This window comes from Adiantum capillus-veneris, chromosome 9, assembly GCF_014529385.1.
Source record: "Adiantum capillus-veneris isolate H3 chromosome 9, ASM1452938v2, whole genome shotgun sequence".
Classification (NCBI taxonomy): domain Eukaryota; kingdom Viridiplantae; phylum Streptophyta; class Polypodiopsida; order Polypodiales; family Pteridaceae; genus Adiantum; species Adiantum capillus-veneris.
The window spans coordinates 68,337,756-68,357,160 of NC_140939.1; the positions used below are offsets into that span (position 1 = coordinate 68,337,756).

The window sequence follows — 19,405 nt, forward strand, 5'->3', positions numbered from 1 at the left end:
GTAAATCCGGTCCTCAACTATTGTCAATAGCTTAATTTCTCTCTCTTTTGAAAGTATTGTTCATGCTATCTAACTAGGTGTCATGCTTTTTGTTGCTCTCTCCACCCAAGCACTCTTGTAATTCTCATTAGGAATCTATTCTAATGAAATGCCCACTATGTTCATATTAATTTCTGCTACACACAAGTTACTAGGCCATTAAATGTTACACTACACCAACATTAGTTGACCATGGAATAAAAATACAAGCAAGCACCAAGCTTACAAGCATGCTCATTTTCTCCTTCATCTCCATTACTAAGCTATTTTATGCTTTATGAGTGAAAGTCTAATGTGACAGAATTATTCTTCCTTGTAAGAACTTCTTCTTCTTCTTCTCTTTCCTCACTCCCCGCTAGCTCTCTCCACCTTTGAAGGTGTTTGAGGTCTTGGGATTGATGCCCTACCAAGTGTAATTTTGGTGCAAGAATCTTCCCATCTTCATGGCATCAATTGGGCTTTGAACAACACAAAGATTGTATTGTAAAAAAATCTCTCTCAATGGGAGAAGCTATAATACAAAGCCCTTTGGAAGGGGGACCAATTCCAAGTAAATTTGATCCTCAACTATTGTTGGTCTTACTGTCTCTATCTTTTTCAAGCTATTTGCATGCCGAGTTAACAAGTTATGTTGTTTCTTGTTAAAGCATCCAACCAAGCACTTTCTTTTTGCTCTTAAGAAATCTCCTAAATGAAACTCTCTCTCTTGTTAATATAACTCCTCTACAATTAGTGATACTAACTTAATTTTATCACAAATCATTTCATCCTCTTGGTCCTCCTACTCCTTTTACAACTCTAGCTGACGCTAAGGATATCTAGTCATGAGAAGATGGGGCCAACTCTACTCATCTCCCCAAACCAAATCTAGAACTAGAATATTTGAAGATGTAATAGTTTTTATAAACTTAAGAAAAGAGTGCAGACACATAGAAAAAGATGGAGAGAATAAATATCAAACAAAAAATTGACCAAGTCTCCTTTATAAATATAAGAAATTCCAAAAAATACAGGATGCTAAATAGAAAATCTCACATGAGGAGTTACATTAGCTTTGTAAAGATGTCAACATATAAGAATTACTTCTAGTATATGGCTCAAGGTGAACTATAAAACTCTAATAAATACGTCGATCAAATCCGGACTGCATAAGTTTTTTTTTAAAAGGGCTATCAATGTAAGTTAGAAGAGCCTCATCGATGATGCAACTCTTGAATTCCATATTTTCTAAGCAATGTCGATTACTATATGTATGTAATTCAACTACTTTCTAAGACAAGATTCTTAACATATCAAAATAATAACACACTAATCTCAATCTATAATACACCTAAAACACCCACTATTTTTTACTCTTGTTATTTTTTCTGCAAGCTAGTGTTGGATTTTGCTCATCTCGGCTTATAAATAAGCGCCATAATCATAAACCCTTTACCATCAAGTCAATAACACCATAAACACATCACCCAAAACTATTCAATCAAATCATCATCTTGTTGTGCCACCCTTATTTGTTGATCTTTACCGGCCCCATCTTCAACAACCTCCTCCACTGTTCAACCCCCTGAACCCCATTGAGGCCCCCCAATGCTGGTAAAACATACATACTTTGCCATCCTTTTAAACTAAGCATTGCCTCAAATTCTACACAAAAACATCTCCATGATGTGGGTGCCAAGCATAACATGGCCACAAGGATAATTTCCCATTCAAAGAGCGGAGGGTAATCAGGTAGTGATAGTTATTATATTTTTTTTAAATATAAGCAGATCAAACAATAGCCAAGGCACTTGTGTCGATGCATGGTGTCAAGTCGATGATGTGGAAGGGATTGAAAAGATGCACACGGAAGAGGGCATATGCTCATTCATACATTGGTAAAGGGCACATGGAAGCAACTAGTGTGCCTTGATTGGTTTGGAAGTGATTGAGAACTAGGAAACTGATTAAAAAAACTAAGTATGGGTGTACCTTTGATATTGTCTTGTTGCTTGTCCTCGAGACTTTATAGCCTGTCTCTTCTTGAAGTTGTTGCAAACCTTGACGACCTCGTGACATGATTGACATTAGGAGTTAGCTACCGCTTTAATCAAAATTAGTTAAAGATTACACATTTTTTAGATGCAAAGAGATGCATTACGTGCGCAGGATGCTTGTGCCCCCAAAAAAAGAAAAAACCATACATGCGTATGGCGGGGAGGTGGCACCATCCTCACCCAAGTTTTAAAAACCGTAGGGAACGTCCCCTTCCCCCGTATACTTGTTTTCTCCTCCAGTGTTGGAGGGGGACTTATGCTTTTCCTCCAGTGTTGAAGGGACCTTTTTGTTTTAAATTTTGTGGTTGCACACGAAGAAGTCACTACCTTTTAAGTTGACGTGGACTTCTGCTCCTCAAGCTTGGCTCGAGAGATTTAGATGGAAATCTTGGTTGGAAGCACCTCTGAAGCCTTGTATTAGAAAATTCTTTACTTGACCACTCGCTACTTGTTTGAATTCACAAAAGCCTTCTTTATCTCATCACACACCTTTCTTGACTGCAAAACTACCTTTTTTGTGGTGAAAATGGGCTTGCAACATTGTTGTTCTTCTGCTCGAACTTGAATCTTCTACAAATGCGGAAGTCATGCTGAGCAAATCAGACTATATTAGAAGTGCAACAACGAGAGTGAAAAGGAAAGACATGCCCCATCCATCAAATTAATTTAATTTATAGTTCTAAATCAAGTATCGCCTCTCATCCTTCATAAACAACAATCAAATCCATGACACGGGTTCACGAATATGTGGTGTGCTCAAGAATTAGCCACTGAGAAGCATTGGTGCAGTTGTGGTAACGCAAAGCTCATAAAAGAGAAATCGATCATAGCATAGGTCTATCCACATAGAGGTTTCATATGCGCTCAGAGGATGGCTCGGATCAGGACTGTTTAGGGATGCATAAACTGTTGCCAAGTTTTTGAGGGTGTTTGCTTGTACTATATTGTTATGCTTGCTTCATTATTGTAACCCCAGCTGGTGCTCGAACAAAGAACACACATGCACAACAAATGGTTTAGTCAGTTTGTTGCATATTTAATTGGCATACTCACATGCATTAGCATTTATGTAATGACAACAAAAGATGCACAAGGGCTAGGATTGCATAATTTCTATCTCTACTTGTGCCGGATCTTCTTCTCTTAACGATTGAGTGCAAAGTCACGCGTCGATGGAAGCTCTAGTGCTTAAGAAGCTATCTCACTTGTGCCGGATCTTCTTCTCTTATCAGTTGAGTGCGAAGTCACGCGTCGATGGAATCTCTAGTGCTTAAGATCTACCGTAGAGGCAGGTGCAACGGGTTGCTTTATCTTCGAGTGAAGTTGGGGTAGGAAGCCTACATGACTCATCGGACTCGTCATCCTCCGTTGACATAGACACACCTGCACACACCTAGAGTCCCTTACCTACCGGCCTCTCCTTTGACTGCCTCTTCATAGCCCAGATTGATCACATATGAGATTGTGCACGGATGGTTTTGATGTTGAACAAGGGACACTGCAATAGACATAGGAAGGACTTTCATTTGTAGGCAATAGAAGGTCAAGGGCATGCAGTTCAATCCGTGCTACAGTGGCTCAGCAGATCTGTGGTGGTGCATGAATAGAGAAGAGCCAAATACTTTTAAGGGATGTATCTCACTATAAGCACCTGTGGCACAATAAGATAAGCTGACAACTTTGAACCTCGACGCAACCATCATAGAGGCAGAATCTCCAGCTTGGCTCTCTATGTTTATGTGCTAGTTGTAATCCAAAGAGACATGGCACTTACTAACTTCACCTCTTTTCTCCCTTTACCCCTTTTCACTCCATGACACACTTTGCCACTAGGATCCATGCATTAAAGGAGTGAGCAAGCATACATTCCATTTCTATCTTCTTGTAAACATAAATCGCACCCCTACCTAAGCCATGTTGAGCATGAGCTGCAATAATCGCATTCCATGCAAACTCGTTCCTCTCTACCATCTTGTAAAAAAATATTTGAGCCTCCTCTAGATTAGCGCATTTCCCAAATGCACTAACCACTGCAGTGCCAACAATACCATCCAACTCTAATTCAGAGCCCAATATGAAAGAATGCAGAAGCCTGCACGCAGCTTCATGTGTTTGGTTGTAGCACATATGAAAGAGGCCAACAATGGTCACCTTATTTGGAAGGAGACCTTCTGACAGCCTTGCTTGTAAAATAATGAGCGGCAACTTGCTCGGTCTATGCCCTAGTTGATTATAGGCTGTGATAAAGAGTGTTCCATGAAATGACATCTCTCTCAAGCATTCTATGGAACACCTTCTCATCATGATTAATATTGTTGCACTTTCCAAATTGTTTCCTAAACTAACATCGACACTAGTGCCCACATACATAATGCGAGCATGTACATGATTACCAAAATAAAGGGCATGCAAGTCAGCGTAAGCAGAAAGGAGTGCAGGAAATGTCACCTTATCAGGCATGAACCCCTTTGTCTACATCTGTTGAGAGAGATCAAAGACCCTATCACCTTGTTCATGCTGGTTATAGACTGATATCATAGCATTCCATGCTATGAGATCCCGTATCTGCATTCCCTCAAATAGTAACTGCGCCTCTAGAAAACCACCTGCTATACATCTTTAGCACTGCAGTCACTACAACCATGTCCAATTGAAATACACGTTGCATGAGGAGGATGTGTATGTTCTTGATCTGAACTAGAGATTCTCCATTACGAGAAACATTTATTATGCTGACATAAGAATACTTATCAATTAGAGGACCCCCTACTTGCATTTACTAAAAGAGATGCAATGCTGCTTCGACCTACTCAAAACGAGAATAGATTCCAATCATTGTGTTCCATGAAACCAGTGTGAGTGCTTTTATGGACATGAAAACTTTCCTAGCATCTGGTAAGGAGCAGCACTTACCATACATATCTAGAAGCACATTTGCTACCACGACGTCAGTGTCATGCCCACTCTCAACAAGTCCGCAAAGCAGCTGCATGCTTGTATCTAAGGCTTCTTCATGTGCACAAGCAGAAACCATTATGATGAAGGTGACTGTGTCTGGAACTATGCCTGAGGATGAAGTTGACCGATGCCTGTGCACAAGCAGAAACCATTATGATGAAGGTGACTGTGTCTGGAACTATGCCTGAGGATGAGGTTGACCGATGTCTGGCCTTTTTCTCCGCTGCTTCCCCTCAGGTGTGTTGCGTCAATTGTCTCTCTCTCTCTCTCTCTCTCTCTCTCTCTCTCTCTCTCTCTCTCTCTCTCTCTCTCTCTCTCTCTCTCTCTCTCTCTCTCTCTCTCTCTCTCTCTCTCTCTCTCTCTCTCTCTCTCTCTCTCTCTCTCTCTATATATATATATATATATATATATATATATATATATATATATATATATATATATATATATATATATATATATATATATATATATATATATATATATATATATATATATATATATAAGTTGGCTGGCCGCTTCGACCGCTACTTTTTCTAAACGCACCATGCTTTTCTCTCTTTCTCTCTCTCTCTCTCTCTCTCTCTCTCTCTCTCTCTCTCTCTGCATCATGCTAGAGATGTGTTAGACTAATTATATTGAATTAACTCTTTTCCTTTAAATTACCTCTGACCGAGTTTGACTCCCTTTCCCCCTTTTTGGATTCTCTCTCTTACTCTGTATCTAACTCTGACAATGATAATCGAGCTCTGTAGCTTGTGCTATCCACTCTCAAAGGTTTTTTTTCCATGGGGTACTTATTAGAGGGCAGGTCCTATTTCATCCGGGGGTTTGCTTTCACCTTTTGGAATCATTGGCTATGATAATTGATTCACCTCTTTGTGATCCTGCTCTCAATAGAGCATCCAACCATGGCAATTGGTGGTTAAGGTGGGAAAAGCCACTTGGCTATAGTTGCCTTATAATATACTTTTTTCATCATAAATCTTTTTCATTTTACTGGCCAGGCGTGACGGGTTAGTCTTGAATGCCATTATGGAGGGGAATGAGGGGTTCTTCTCAATCTGACGCGCGCTACTTTTGGGCATTCTCTAAGCTGTAACACCGCCCGGATTTATGGGGTTTTGATGGAGTTTGATGAGGGCTCTGCTGTGGTGAACCCACTTCCTGGTTAGCTGTTTTCATGGTGGGCTCCAAGGCCAGCTGGGGGTGGCACTAAAGAGAATGGGATCTTCTGCAATCTGTACATAAGGTGAGCACTTGCTCACTTAGTTTTCATTCGGCATGTATCTTTGGTTCTCCTTGGTAGTGTCTGTTGCTCTATTTCGGCTCCCTGCCCCTATCAAAGTGCACTCAAGCTCTATGGCCCCCAACAAAAAAGCCACTGCTGAATCATTTGAGGTAGCATCATACTCGGTTACTCGTTTTTTAAAAATTTTCATAAACCAGGCCTCTTGGAAAATTCTATTGCATGGTTTGGTCTTGGGGTGTAGGATGCAGACAATGTTGATGGATAAGAAACGGATAGTATTTGCTGCATATTGGTGCTCTTTTCCACTATTGTCTAGTTGAATCCTTTGGACTTTTGGGTTAAGGAAATCCTCTAGTGATTATAGGTGTTGGCCGGTACCTTTTTGGTGTCTCTCTATCCCCCGTTTCTTCTTCTTCTTTTACATAGCCAGTAAGTTTTTTTCCCTACTGTGTGGTTTGACGTATCATGGAGGAAATGCAGATGTCTGCTTTCCCTTTTTACTGAGAAAAAACTATATTTCTAAGACCCATGTTTGAGAATCTGATGGTCTCTGGTAGTATTGGTGGGTTCCTTTTTGCAGATGGCCACTATTGGCTGCCCTTCATAATGACGTTAACTTCTAGCCAAATCAAAAAAGGCTCCCTAAAAAATGATTCTTCTATGGTTAGCCGGATTTTTCCTCATCTAGTTCTAGTAAGGACTTAAAGGTTAGTAGAGTTACCACTTAAATGTACAGCAAATGTTAGCAGACAGTTCCTTTGGTTTTGTTTGAGGAATGGTGGCCGCAGCTTGGGCTATGGAACACCTCTGTTATTTGGTAATGAGCATAAGCTAGCTCTGGGTAGCCCCCTACTATGCACTACATTTGGAAAAAATACCACCTGGATTTTTTTTGCACGAATGTAGGTTCCTCTACTTACCACTAACAATTGTTATTTCATACTAACCTAGGGTTGACTTGCATGTTATCATTGCTCTATGGTTTGTTGCTTGAGTGTGTTGCAAGATGTTGCCTATTGCTATATTAAGAGGCATTAATGCTTTGCCCAATATGGCGGGGGCTAATAACAGTAACTTCATGCCAAGATATAGGTTCTTTCCTGCATGTTTTGCAGATGTTATTAGTGACCCCTTTTTTTGAGGAAATACCTACAGCTACTAATCCTATTTGCTCTTTCATCATAAATACCTCTTGTTTGGGTGTATTCTACTTTGCTGACACACAACTATATGCAGTTTGTTACTGTCAAAAAACCTCTGTAAGAGACTAAATTAGTCTGCTATGTTACTCTCATTCTGGCTGGTTTTTGGTATGGCATGTTACTCTATAATAAAGTGGCCTGTTTGCTATAGTAGGACATGACTATCCTCCTCAATGTACACAAAAGGACTAGCTGCCTTTCCCTTCTAACTGATTCATGGTTTGTGTTTCTAGTGGATTAGCAATCTATGTCAGCTGATTTGTTTTGGGCAGACTAATATGAGAAGTCGGCTACTGATATGACCCGGGAGCTGGCATGCGCTTCTAAGGTGATTCTAAGTTCAATATGTGAACTCTGAGAAAATATGGCACAAAATCTTTTTTCTCTGGTTTAGAATACCTATTATGATCCTGGCAGAATTTTATGGCAGCAAAAACTATTATGACTCACCTTTTATCTATTTACCTATCCATAATAGCGGACACTAACTGGTTTATGACAGATTGGCATGTATCCCAACCACCTGGCATCACTTTGTTTGGGAGCTTCTACCTTACTAATCCATAATATCTTTCTAGGTAAATCTGGTTCGAGTATCGATCGCTAACTTCCTACAGTTGATGTAAAGGAATCTTTTTTGCAAGGCTGCTACAAATAGATTTCTAAACATTTCTAGCGTTCTTTTCTCTCACTGCACTTAGTTTTGGACATGAACCTAGTCTGGGTTTTGATCTACTGACTCACCAATAATGACTATCTTTGATTTTGGCTCACAATGTATTGAAAATCTGGCTAGCTGAGTTAACATGAATAGTGAAGTACCTTTGTTTCTCTTTGAGCTATGTTTATAGGTTGTTTGCAAAAACATGGTGCCAGTGAGTGTCACATACTCTGACGGGAACAGCAAATCAAAATCTAGATGGGCTATTGAGCAGATGATTACTTTCATTTGACTATACCATGTTTGGAGAGAAGTAAAACTAAATATTGCTTAGCCCACTAGAAATCTGTGGTTAGGGAAACTTACTATAACCTAACCCGACTGAGATATATTATGTTAATACTATACAACTGATTCTGACTGGTTGCATTCATGAACCTCTGACAGTAATTTACGGGCTGAGATATTGCTATGGGCTTCAGCAAGAGCCGGTAGTGAAGGATGGAAAGTAATAAATGAATTTGATTGGTTGGGTGTATTGGTCTCATGCTTGTGCTCTTTGAGATCTTTTTCAAGGAGAATAGATTGAATTGAATGTCTGGTTGGTTTTTTTACCAATTGATCTACTACCAGTAAATAAGGTCTTCTTGTACTGGCTACTATTTTAATTGGGGTTTATCTTGCTTCATCATACTAATTACTTGGTCGGGATTATCTTTCTTCATCATACTAATTACTCAATATTGGAATTAGCATGAAGATAACCTATATGGTTATTTGATGTAACTTTGACTTCAGTGGATGAAGGGGCTTGAATACATTAAATTCGGAAAATTGATGTGTTGAAGGAAATCTAAAACTTCTTTAAAAACAGACTATGTGTATCATTTTTTTAGAGGAAAAACATTGAAAATTCACATTGGAACTAAAGTTTTAAAAAATGTGCACTGAAAGTTTACTGTAAATACGGAAACTTAACCTAACACTTTGATGATTTATGGAAATCGTAGCCTTTTTTGCAAAGGATTTTTACACATCACTATCATTTAAACAGCATGAAATACTTCTTAGGTACGTACCGAGGTGACATGGATGACAACTAGGTCACCCTGGTTACCTGTTATGTGGTTTGAAAACTAACGAATAGTTTTTTTTCTTACTGTGGATGCAGGTAAGGGTGTCCTTTCCTTGGCTGCTGTTTTGAGGAGCTGTGATGTTGTACACTCATATTGAAACATTGAATCAGGACCTTCTTTCCCTAATATGGCCTGATATTGTGATGTATATTTTTTTGATACGCAGTCGAAAAGAATACATGATTTTGTACTATAGACTGCAGGCATAGGTCTTTGAAATTTGTCTCATGTGTTATGTATATTGTAAATAGATTAAACTCTCTCTTCCTAAACACATGGGTGGTTTAGGTCTTTTTGACCTATGGCACCAGGACCTAGTCTACAGGATTGTTATCCTTAGGAGATGCAGCCTGAAAACTGGATTTTCTAGGATAAGGGGGCTTCCACATGCAAAAACATTATGACTTTGGTCTTGGTTGTTTTTAGGGTGGAAGACCCACCAACTCCTCTTTTTTAGATCTTACTAACATTGAGATATATTTTTTCAGATTGTCCCAGTCTCTCCTGCTCTTGACCTCTCCACCCTTCCCTTCTCCCCGGCATCACTGCTGGTGATCAAACTTATCCATGACCCTTTGGCGATTTCTTTACTAAACCAATTCTCTAAGGTTACAGAAACCCATGACTCTATCATGAATCTTTTAACCTTTAATGATTGGGTTCTTATCCTCGCCAATCTGGTGGCTGTGACGAAAGAAGGAGTTCTTCACCTTCAAAAGTTGGCTTCTAACCTTGCTGCAATTGAATCAAGTCATAAATCTGATCTTCTTCAATTCTCGGTGAAAGGAGCTGACCTTTCTAACTTCATCAGGAAACTTTGTGGCCTAGCATCTTGTTTTGCCACCTCTAAATCATTTGATCCTGCCAAGGCTCCAAAAGGCCTTTTCTGTAGGGATGATGCTGCTCTTGAAGCAGTAAAAAGCTTTCAACAAGGACTTAGCTCGTCTAGTGAAACTTCTTTACTAGAGATGGTTCCTAAAGTCTCGAAGAGTTTTCCCTTCTTACCTCCGAGACAGATTGCTATTGAAGGAATAGAGCTGGACCATCAACTTTGGGAACTTCAAAACAAAGCGTTTGTGGCACCCATCTTGATTGAGACTTGGGTTTTTCTTGCTGCCTTACTTGCCTCCACAAGTGAAGACTATAGACTGGCGACCCTCAAAGGAGTTCAGTTCTTGGATAAAGGTGATGTCATTAAAGCACCTTTTACTATGTATTTCTTGGATTCAAGGAAATGCCCTATCTTATCTGGAATTTATGTCAAAACCAAGGGTACAATGACCTTCTCTAAACAAAGCAGTGAATTCTATTCTGAATCTATCTAGAACATCTACTGCCCCTACATCAAATGTGCTTGCAAAACTTTGGATGCAAAAGCTGATTGTGAGAGTAACATCCTTTGGTTTGATCATGCAATTTGGTTCCTCCTCAACCATCTAGAGGACCTCTTCCCATCACACACAGAGGAGCATTTTCTCCCTATTATTTGTTCTTGGCTTGGAGATCAGGCTAGGGAAGCTGTGCGGGCCCAAATCGCGTACCTTCACTTCAAGAACTTCATGTACGAGACTCTGAAAGAATTAAAGTTAGACGCACCTAGTCATCTGCTCTCTAATCTAAGTGCTTCTAAAGGCATCAAACATATCCTATCCCTGCTCAAACCTTCTTTAGATGCAGAAGAATCCCCTAACCTCAAAAGGCCTATGCTAACTAGTTCTGCTTCGCACTCAATCACATCTTTTTTATCCCCTTCTTCTACACCAGGGTCCTCTGATGGACGTAATAAAGCTAGAAGCTATGTCAAAGGGAGAGGGAAGAACCTCCCTATCAAGAAAATGTTTAACTCTAGATTGTATTACTATTTCAGATTTATCGAACATCCTCTAGGAAGCTGCTATTTTGCAAGGAAGGAAATCTAAAGAAGCACATTGTTCATTGCCACTTTTCGAATCGGATTTTTGATTGGTTTTCTCCAAAAAGTCTAATACAGTATGCTTTTTTGCAATTGTTTAACAATACTGATCTTAACGAACTGACTTTTGGTTGGACGTTTAATCCTCCGCTAAAGAATTATATCTATTCTACAGAATTTCTTACTACAAACACAAAACCAACATGTATATGCTCACTTTTTATGAACTATTGTTTTGACTTCAGTAATTTTGGACAACACGTATGTACTACAGATCTGTCGCTTATTCAGTCAAAAGGTATCAAGGATCTATTGAGCAAAGGTTTGAATCATATCCCGCTCCAACCACTAAATTCGCACTTGGCTCTTGCCGCACTACTTACTTGCTTGACTGACATAGTCAAGCTTTTAAAGTTACATAGTCTACAACATGCTAGACTGGCTGACTTTTTAACATCTTACTTTCAAACGTGTGTCGAATCAATCACACCTGCATGGATTAGCCAGGAGGCTACATGTCTCTCTCCCTCATTATCCTCGATGATCCATAAACTAAAAAAGGATTGGTTTGTGGTGGGACTTGACAAAGCCCCTCATATACCAACGTTTGTTTGTAAACACTTAGCCAGAATAATGGCTCAGTCTAGACTTCAAGGACCAAAATTTTTGCTTTCAGAAATGTGTCCGGAAGACACCATCCAATACTTGGACTCTTCCTTAAGGTACTTTAAACTATGTACTCAAAGTTCAAAAATTCCTATACTCTTTCCCACATGTAAGAGTCACAAACACAAGTTTAGGTGGATTTTGGATGCCTCCAACTGTGTCATGCTACATGCTACAGATATAATCACAGCCTGTCTCAATCTGATTCTCACTGACTTTAATACCATTTGTGAGGAAAAGTTTGTGGCAGTTAAGACTTTCACTGGTCGTGTAGCAAATAACTTCTGGCTCGTGAAAAACTCAACGGAGGTATTTATTAATCTCCCGCAATACATTTTCTCGATGTTTACAGCTGATATTACGCAATGTTATGAAAACATATCACTGTTTGGACCCTCTGGACTACTCACAGTTCTACAACAAATCAGTACGATGGTGTTTAGAAAAAGAAATGAGATGGGACAACACAGTATTTCTTTGGCTCGTAGCCCTAGATGGGTAAAAAACACACAAAAAGGGCCACCTACTCACTATGATTTGTACAATCTAATGGAGATTACTGAATGGCTTGTTCGGAATTGCTCCGTCAGACTAGGGGAACAATGCTTTCAACAAATACATGGGATCCCTATGGGCTTCTCATGTTCACCTGTTATGTGCAATCTCTACCTAGCTTTCTTTGAGTATAAATGGATTCTTAAACAATGCGAGACAACTAATACTCCCATTAATCTAACACTGTTTAAACATACCTATAGATATATGGATGATTTGTTAAGTCTGAATAATCCTGGTTTTAAGGAATGCTTGCCAGAAATCTATCCCATTACGCTTAAGATTGAACCTACCTTCATGAAATGCCTAAAGGTGGACAACGAGTATATGGTTACTAAAACAGTTTTTCTCAATCTGGAGTTGTCACTTTGTTCTCTACTAACAGGAAATTATATCACGGAATTCTCTTGGAAAAGTGACAAGCTGCACCTTGGCTTGGTGGAATTTGTCAGAAAGAAGAGTAACCATCCTTATATGGTAGCAATAAAAACCTGTCTGGGCATGATTTATCTTATTATGTACTCATCCTCAGATTCATTCATTGCATTTCAAGCAAAATGTCATTTGATAAAGAAGTATGTTACTAATGGGTTTGCTGGGAAAGCACTACTTAGCACTATTAGGAATTTCCTTAATAAAAACCCTTCGACACTATGTTTGGCGGAAAAAGGGAAAGTTATTGAACTTCTAGAACTCTCTCACTAGTACACTGGTTGTAGGGGAGGTCTCACCACCTGGTGATGACCCCCCTCACCAGATGGTAGGCCTTTCCCTGGGTAAGGGTGGGTCTCTCTCTCTCTCTCTCTCTCTCTCTCTCTCTCTCTCTCTCTCTCTCTCTCTCTCTCTCTCTCTCTCTCTCTCTCTCTCTCTCTCTCTCTCTCTCTCTCTCTATATATATATATATATATATATATATATATATGCATCATGCTAGAGCTATGTTAGACTAATTATACTGAATTAACTCTTTTCCTTTAAATTACCTCTGACCGAGTTTGACTCCCTTTCCCCCTTTTTGGATTCTCTCTCTTACTCTGTATCTAGCTCTGACAAAGATAATTGAGCTTTGTAGCTTGTGCTATTTACTCCCAAAGGTCTTTTTTCCATGGGATACTTATTAGAGGGCAGGTCCTATTTCATCCGGGGGTTTGCTTTCACCTTTTGGAATCATTGGCTATGAGAATTGATTCACATGTTTGTGATCCTGCTCTCAATAGAGCATCCAACCATGGCAATTGGTGGTTAAGGTGGGAAAAGCCACTTGGCTATAGTTGCCTTATAATATACTTTTTTCATTATAAATCTTTTTCATTTTACTGGCCAGGCGTGACGGGTTAGTCTTGAATGCCATTATCGAGGGGAATGAGGGGTTCTTCTCAATCTGACGTGCGCTACTTTTGGGAATTCTCTAAGCTGTAACACCGCCCGGATTTATGGGGTTTTGGTGGAGTTTGATGAGGGCTCTGCTGTGGTGAACCCGCTTCCTGGTTAGCTGTTTTCATGGTGGACTCCAAGGCCAGCTAGGGGTGGCACTAAAGACAATGGGATCTTCTACAATCTATACATAAGGTGAGCACTTGCTCACTTAGTTTTCATTCAGCATGTATCTTTGGTTCTCCTTGGTAGTGTCTGTTGCTCTGTTTCGGCTCCCTGCCCCTATCAAAGTGCACTCAAGCTCTATGGCCCCCAGCAAAAAAGCCACTGCTGAATCATCTGACGTAGCATCATACTCGGTTACTAGTTCTGGTTTTTTCAAAATTGTCATAAATCAATGGCCTCTTGGAAAATTCTATTGCATGGTTTGGTCTTGGGGTGTAGGATGCAAAGAATGTTGATGGATAAGAAACAGATAGTATTTGCTGCATACTGGTGCTCTTTTTCACTATTGTCTAGTTGAATCTTTTGGATTTTTGGGTTAAGGAAATCCTCTAGTGATTATAGGTGCTGGCCGGTACCTTTTTGGTGTCTCTCTATCCCCCGTTTCTTCTTCTTCTTTTACATAGCCAGTAAGTTTTTTTCCCTACTGTGTGGTTTGACGTATCATGGAGGAAATGCAGATGTCTGCTTTCCCTTTTTACAGAGAAAAAACTATATTTCTAAGACCCATGTTTGAGAATCTGATTGTCTCTGGTAGTATTGGTGGGCTATGCCCAATATGGCGGGGGCTAATAACACTAACTTCATGCCAAGATATAGGTTCTTTCCTGCATGTTTTGCAGATGTTATTAATGACCCCTTGTTTTGAGGAAATACCTACAGTTACTAATCCTATTTGCTCTTTCATCATAAATACCTCTTGTTTGGGTGTATTCTACTTTGCTGACACACAACTGTATGAAGTTTGTTAGTGTCAAAAAACCTCTGTAAGAGACTAAATTAGTCTGCTATGTTACTCTTATTATGGCTGGTTTTTGGTATGGCAGGTTACTCTATAATAAAGTGGCATGTTTGATATAGTAGGACATGATTGTCCTCCTCAATGTACACAAAAGGACTAGCTGCCTTTCCCTTCTAACTGATTCATGGTTTGTGTTTCTGGTGGATTAGCAATCTATGTCAGCTGATTTGTTTTGGGCAGACTAATATGAGAAGTCGGCTACTGATATGACACGGGAGCTGGCATGCACTTCTAAGGTGATTCTAAGTTCAATATGTGAACTCTGAGAAAATATGGCACAAAAGCTATTTTCTCTGGTTTAGAATACCTATTATGATTCTGGCAGCAAAAACTACTGTGACTCACCTTTTATCTATTTACCTATCCATAATAGCGGACACTAACTGGTTTATGACAGATTGGCATGTATCCCAACCACCTGGCATCACTTTCTTTGGGAGCTTCTACCTTACAAATCCATAATATCTTTCTAGGTAAATCTGGTTCGAGTATCTATCGCTGACTTCCTACAATTGATGTAAAGGAATCTTTTTTGCAGGGCTGTTACAAATAGATTTCTAAAAATTTCTAGCGTTCTTTTTTCTCACTGCACTCAGTTTTGGACATGAACCTAGTCTGGGTTCTGATCTACTGACTCATCAATAATGACTATCTTTGATTTTGGCTCACAATGTATTGAAAATCTGGCTAGTTGAGTTAACATGAATAGTGAAGTACCTTTAACCTCTTTGAGCTATGTTTACAGGTTGTTTGCAAAAACATGGTGCCAGTGAGTGTCACATACTCTGACGGGAACAACAAATCAAAATCTAGATGGGCTATTGAGCAGATGATTACTTTCATTTGACTGTACCCTGTTTGGAGAGAAGTAAAACTAAATATTGCTTAGCCCACTAGAAATATGTGGTTAGGGAAACTTACTATAACCTAACCCGACTGAGCTATATTATGTTAATACTATACAACTGATTCTGACTGGTTGCATTCATGAACCTCTGATAGTAATTTACGAGCTGAGATATTGCTATGGGCTTCAGCAAGAGCCGGTAGTGAAGGATGGGAAGTAATAAATGAATTTGATTGGTTGGGTGTACTGGTCTCATGCTTGTGCTCTTTGAGATCTTTTTCAGGGAGAATAGATTGAATGGATGTTGGGTTGGTTTTTTTACCAACTGATCTACTACCAGTAAATAAGATCTTTTTGTATTGGCTAGTATTTTAATTGTGGTTTATCTTGCTTCATCATACTAATTACTTGGTCGGGATTATCCTGCTTCATCATACTAATTACTTGGTCGGGATTATCTTGCTTCATCATACTAATTACTCAGTATTGGAATTAGCATGAAGATAACCTATATGGTTATTTGATGTAACTTTGACTTCAGTGGATTAAGGGGCTTGAATACATTAAATTCGGAAAATTGATGTGTTGAAGGAAATCTAAAACTTCTTTAAAAACAGACTATGTGGATCATTTTTTTAGAGGAAAAACATTGAAAATTCACATTGGAACTAAAGTGTTAAAAAATGTGCACTGAAAGTTTACTGTAAATACGGAAACTTAACCTAACACTTTGATGATTTATGGAAATCGTAGCCTTTTTTGCAAAGGATTTTTACACATCACTATCATTTAAACAACATGAAATACTTCTTAGGTCAGTACCGAGGTGACATGGATGACAACTAGGTCACCCCAGTTACCTGTTATGCGGTTTGAAAACAAACGAATAGTTTTTTTTCTTACTGTGGATGCGGGTAAGGGTGTCCTTTCCTTGGTTGCTGTTTTGAGGAGATGTGATGCTGTACACTCATATTGTAAACACTGAATCAGAACCTTCTTTCCCTAATATGGCCTGATACTGTGATGTATATTTTTTTGATACGCAGTCGAAAAGAATACATGATTTTGTACTATAGACTGTAGACATAGGTCTTTGAAATTTGTCTCATGTGTTATGTGTATTGTTAATAGATTAAACTCTCTCTCTCTCTACATCCTCATTTAAGCAATCACATATCGCCACATGGCATAGCTAAGCTTGCTCCTTTAGTGAAATCAATCTTAGATAATCAAGGTAAAGAGGGGCATTGAATCGAGAGGAAGATGTTATTAGCCGGAGAAAATGCTATAGACTCAGGAGGAGTAACCCCTAGCCATTTTTTGCTATAAGAACTGCATGGTTGTCAAGAGTGATCAGTTAATACACAATCTGTTGGGTTTTTGTTTTGCAAGCCAAGGAAGAAATAATGAAGAATCTTAGGTAAAGCTATTGTGGTTCATACCATTTTCCCATTGGGGTTTTGTTAACTACTAAACATCCATACTAGTGTGTATGTACATAAGCATGATAGCTTGCAAAAGATAGAAATGTGGATTGCCTCTTTAGCATGACCTAATGTATAGGTTGGTACCATTCAATCTCGTTACCAAAATACCAACTTTTGATTATTTTCTTAAATGATTTTGGCGCTATCCAGTCATTGAATGAGGGGACTAGAATCGCTAAAGACATTTTCATCGAGGACGCCGGAGCGATCAAGCGGCAGGCATGGAGAGTACGAGCGATCGTGAAGCAGGCGTTGGGCAAGCAGCAGTTTATGAGGAGGGGAGGGACCATTCCATGCTGCAGGACCTTCGTCGCTTGCTGGGCAATCCCCCCTCCACCGACGTCATCTTCCTCTGCGGCAAGGAGCGCCAACAGGTCCCTGCTCACCGCCTTCTCGTCTCCCTGCGCTCCCCTCAACTGCAAGCCACGCTTCTCAGAAGCGAGGACCATGCCCAGCCTTGCCACATCGAGCTTCCCCATATCGATGCCTCCACCATGCATATCTGCATTGAATTCTTCTACACCGACACTGTTCGCGATGAGAGCTGGCTTGATTTTCAATCACTCGTTGAAGTCATTGCTGCAGCCAAGTATTTCCTCGTCTCAAAGCTTGAAGACCTTGCCATCACCCACATCCAGCATCGGTTGATAACCCATGACGAGCAGAAGGTTCAACAGCCTGCTTTCGACAGGAGCCTGATGAAAGCATTCAACAGAGCTGCATTCCTCTATCGGTCGCATCGAAGCACGCCGATGCAGAAAATGTTGGAGCAAATGGTTGCTCACATTAGGTGGGCATCACAGTACTGGAAATCCAGAGGGTTTGAATTTGAGTTTGAACCCCTTCAGCATCTTGACCAAGATGCTTTGCTATTCTATTTGCAGAATATCAAGCTATGGCAGCATGTCTTTTCGAATCGTGCAGATGTGTATAGGTTGGAGTATCAGAAATTCTATACTCTGCTTTTATGGTGTGCTTCTCAATATGTATATGGGTGTAAAGGACAAGATGCATCTTTTGCATATGCGATGGACAGTGCGATAGGACACTTTCTTCCATGGTATGGAGAATCTGCTTTACAAGATTTTTTGTCAGCAAAGTCTGCTAATAATTACGACCATATGGATACGAGCAGGTTGGAATTGATTCAAGCTTTAAGAGATCAAGTGCTGAGTTGTTTGAAGAAACTAGATTGCGGCCTGTTTAGACTATCTCCTGCAGTGATGTGCGGTATCATTGAGCCCCTCAGCCTCTTACCAGATTCGATGTTGATGACGGTGTATAGGCTTCAAGCATTGAATCCAGGGGATCTACATTGGGATGATTTTGGTCATCACAGAAACTACAGACTGGTGGACAGAGGACTTCATGTGCTTTCTTGCAGGACAGATACATTCGAAGGCTTTGCAAGGTGTAGCATGCCAATTGGGCTACCCGGAAATATGACATTTGCATGGGAGGTGCTCATTTCGGAGCCAATGGACCATCTTCGGGTTGGCTTTTGTCTCAAGAGAAATTTTTTGCCTGAAGAGTATGATCGGTTTGTGTTAGGTGACTATGAAGGGAGTTGGGCATTGAGCTCTAATGGAAACTTGCACCATGACTCTACAATTCATGTGGGGTACTGTAGTCATTTTCATAGTAGGGATGAGGTGAAAGTTGGAGTGCACCTAAACTTGAATGAAAGGACTTGCTCATTTTCAATCGACGGCGTGGTCCAAAGTATCGCTTGGAGAGACTTGCCTAAACATGAACGAGTGTATCCTGCTATTTCTATGCAAAGGCCATCAAGAGCCCAACTAAGAATGATCTTTGAAGATTGGATGATTAATCCTAGAGAATTGCCGGGTGATTGTTCTAAAAAGCATAGAATGAAACATGATAAATTTAAATGAAGAGCATGTGTAATAGTAGGGAAGCACCATTTGGATCAGTTCAATGAAATCTACAAATTGTAGCTCTCTCTCTCTCTCTCTCTCTCTCTCTCTCTCTCTCTCTCTCAACACACACACACACACACATTTTTTTTTAGGGTAAATTTTGTTGATGGAATTTACAAGTGGGAAACCTCTGAGCGAGGAAAACCCATGAAAAATAAGAGATACAAAAAGTGCAGCACCATGAGACTCCGAACACTAGAAACAGTCAAAGTAAATCGTGTAGGCATCGAGAGTGATGTCCCCGGCATCACGTGCAAAATGCAACACTTGACCAAGCGAGGGTTGGAAATAGGGAAAGGGGTCAACATCAGTGCCTTGA

At 39.9% G+C, this 19,405-nt stretch overlaps 2 protein-coding genes across 2 annotated transcripts; one reads left to right on the forward strand and one right to left on the reverse strand.

Moving 5' to 3' along the window:
- Positions 1–3,881: 3,881 nt before the first annotated feature.
- LOC147450625 (pentatricopeptide repeat-containing protein At2g36730-like) lies at positions 3,882–4,535 on the reverse strand. Its single transcript, XM_086520496.1, has one exon. It carries the CDS (start codon positions 4,533–4,535, stop codon positions 3,882–3,884), a length of 654 nt encoding a protein of 217 aa, XP_086376622.1.
- A 12,832-nt stretch (positions 4,536–17,367) lies between these two features.
- LOC147450626 (uncharacterized) lies at positions 17,368–19,069 on the forward strand. Its single transcript, XM_086520759.1, has one exon. The coding sequence runs from the start codon at positions 17,368–17,370 to the stop codon at positions 19,039–19,041; it is 1,674 nt and encodes a 557-aa protein (XP_086376885.1). The 3' UTR covers positions 19,042–19,069.
- The last annotated feature ends 336 nt before the right edge of the window (positions 19,070–19,405 follow it).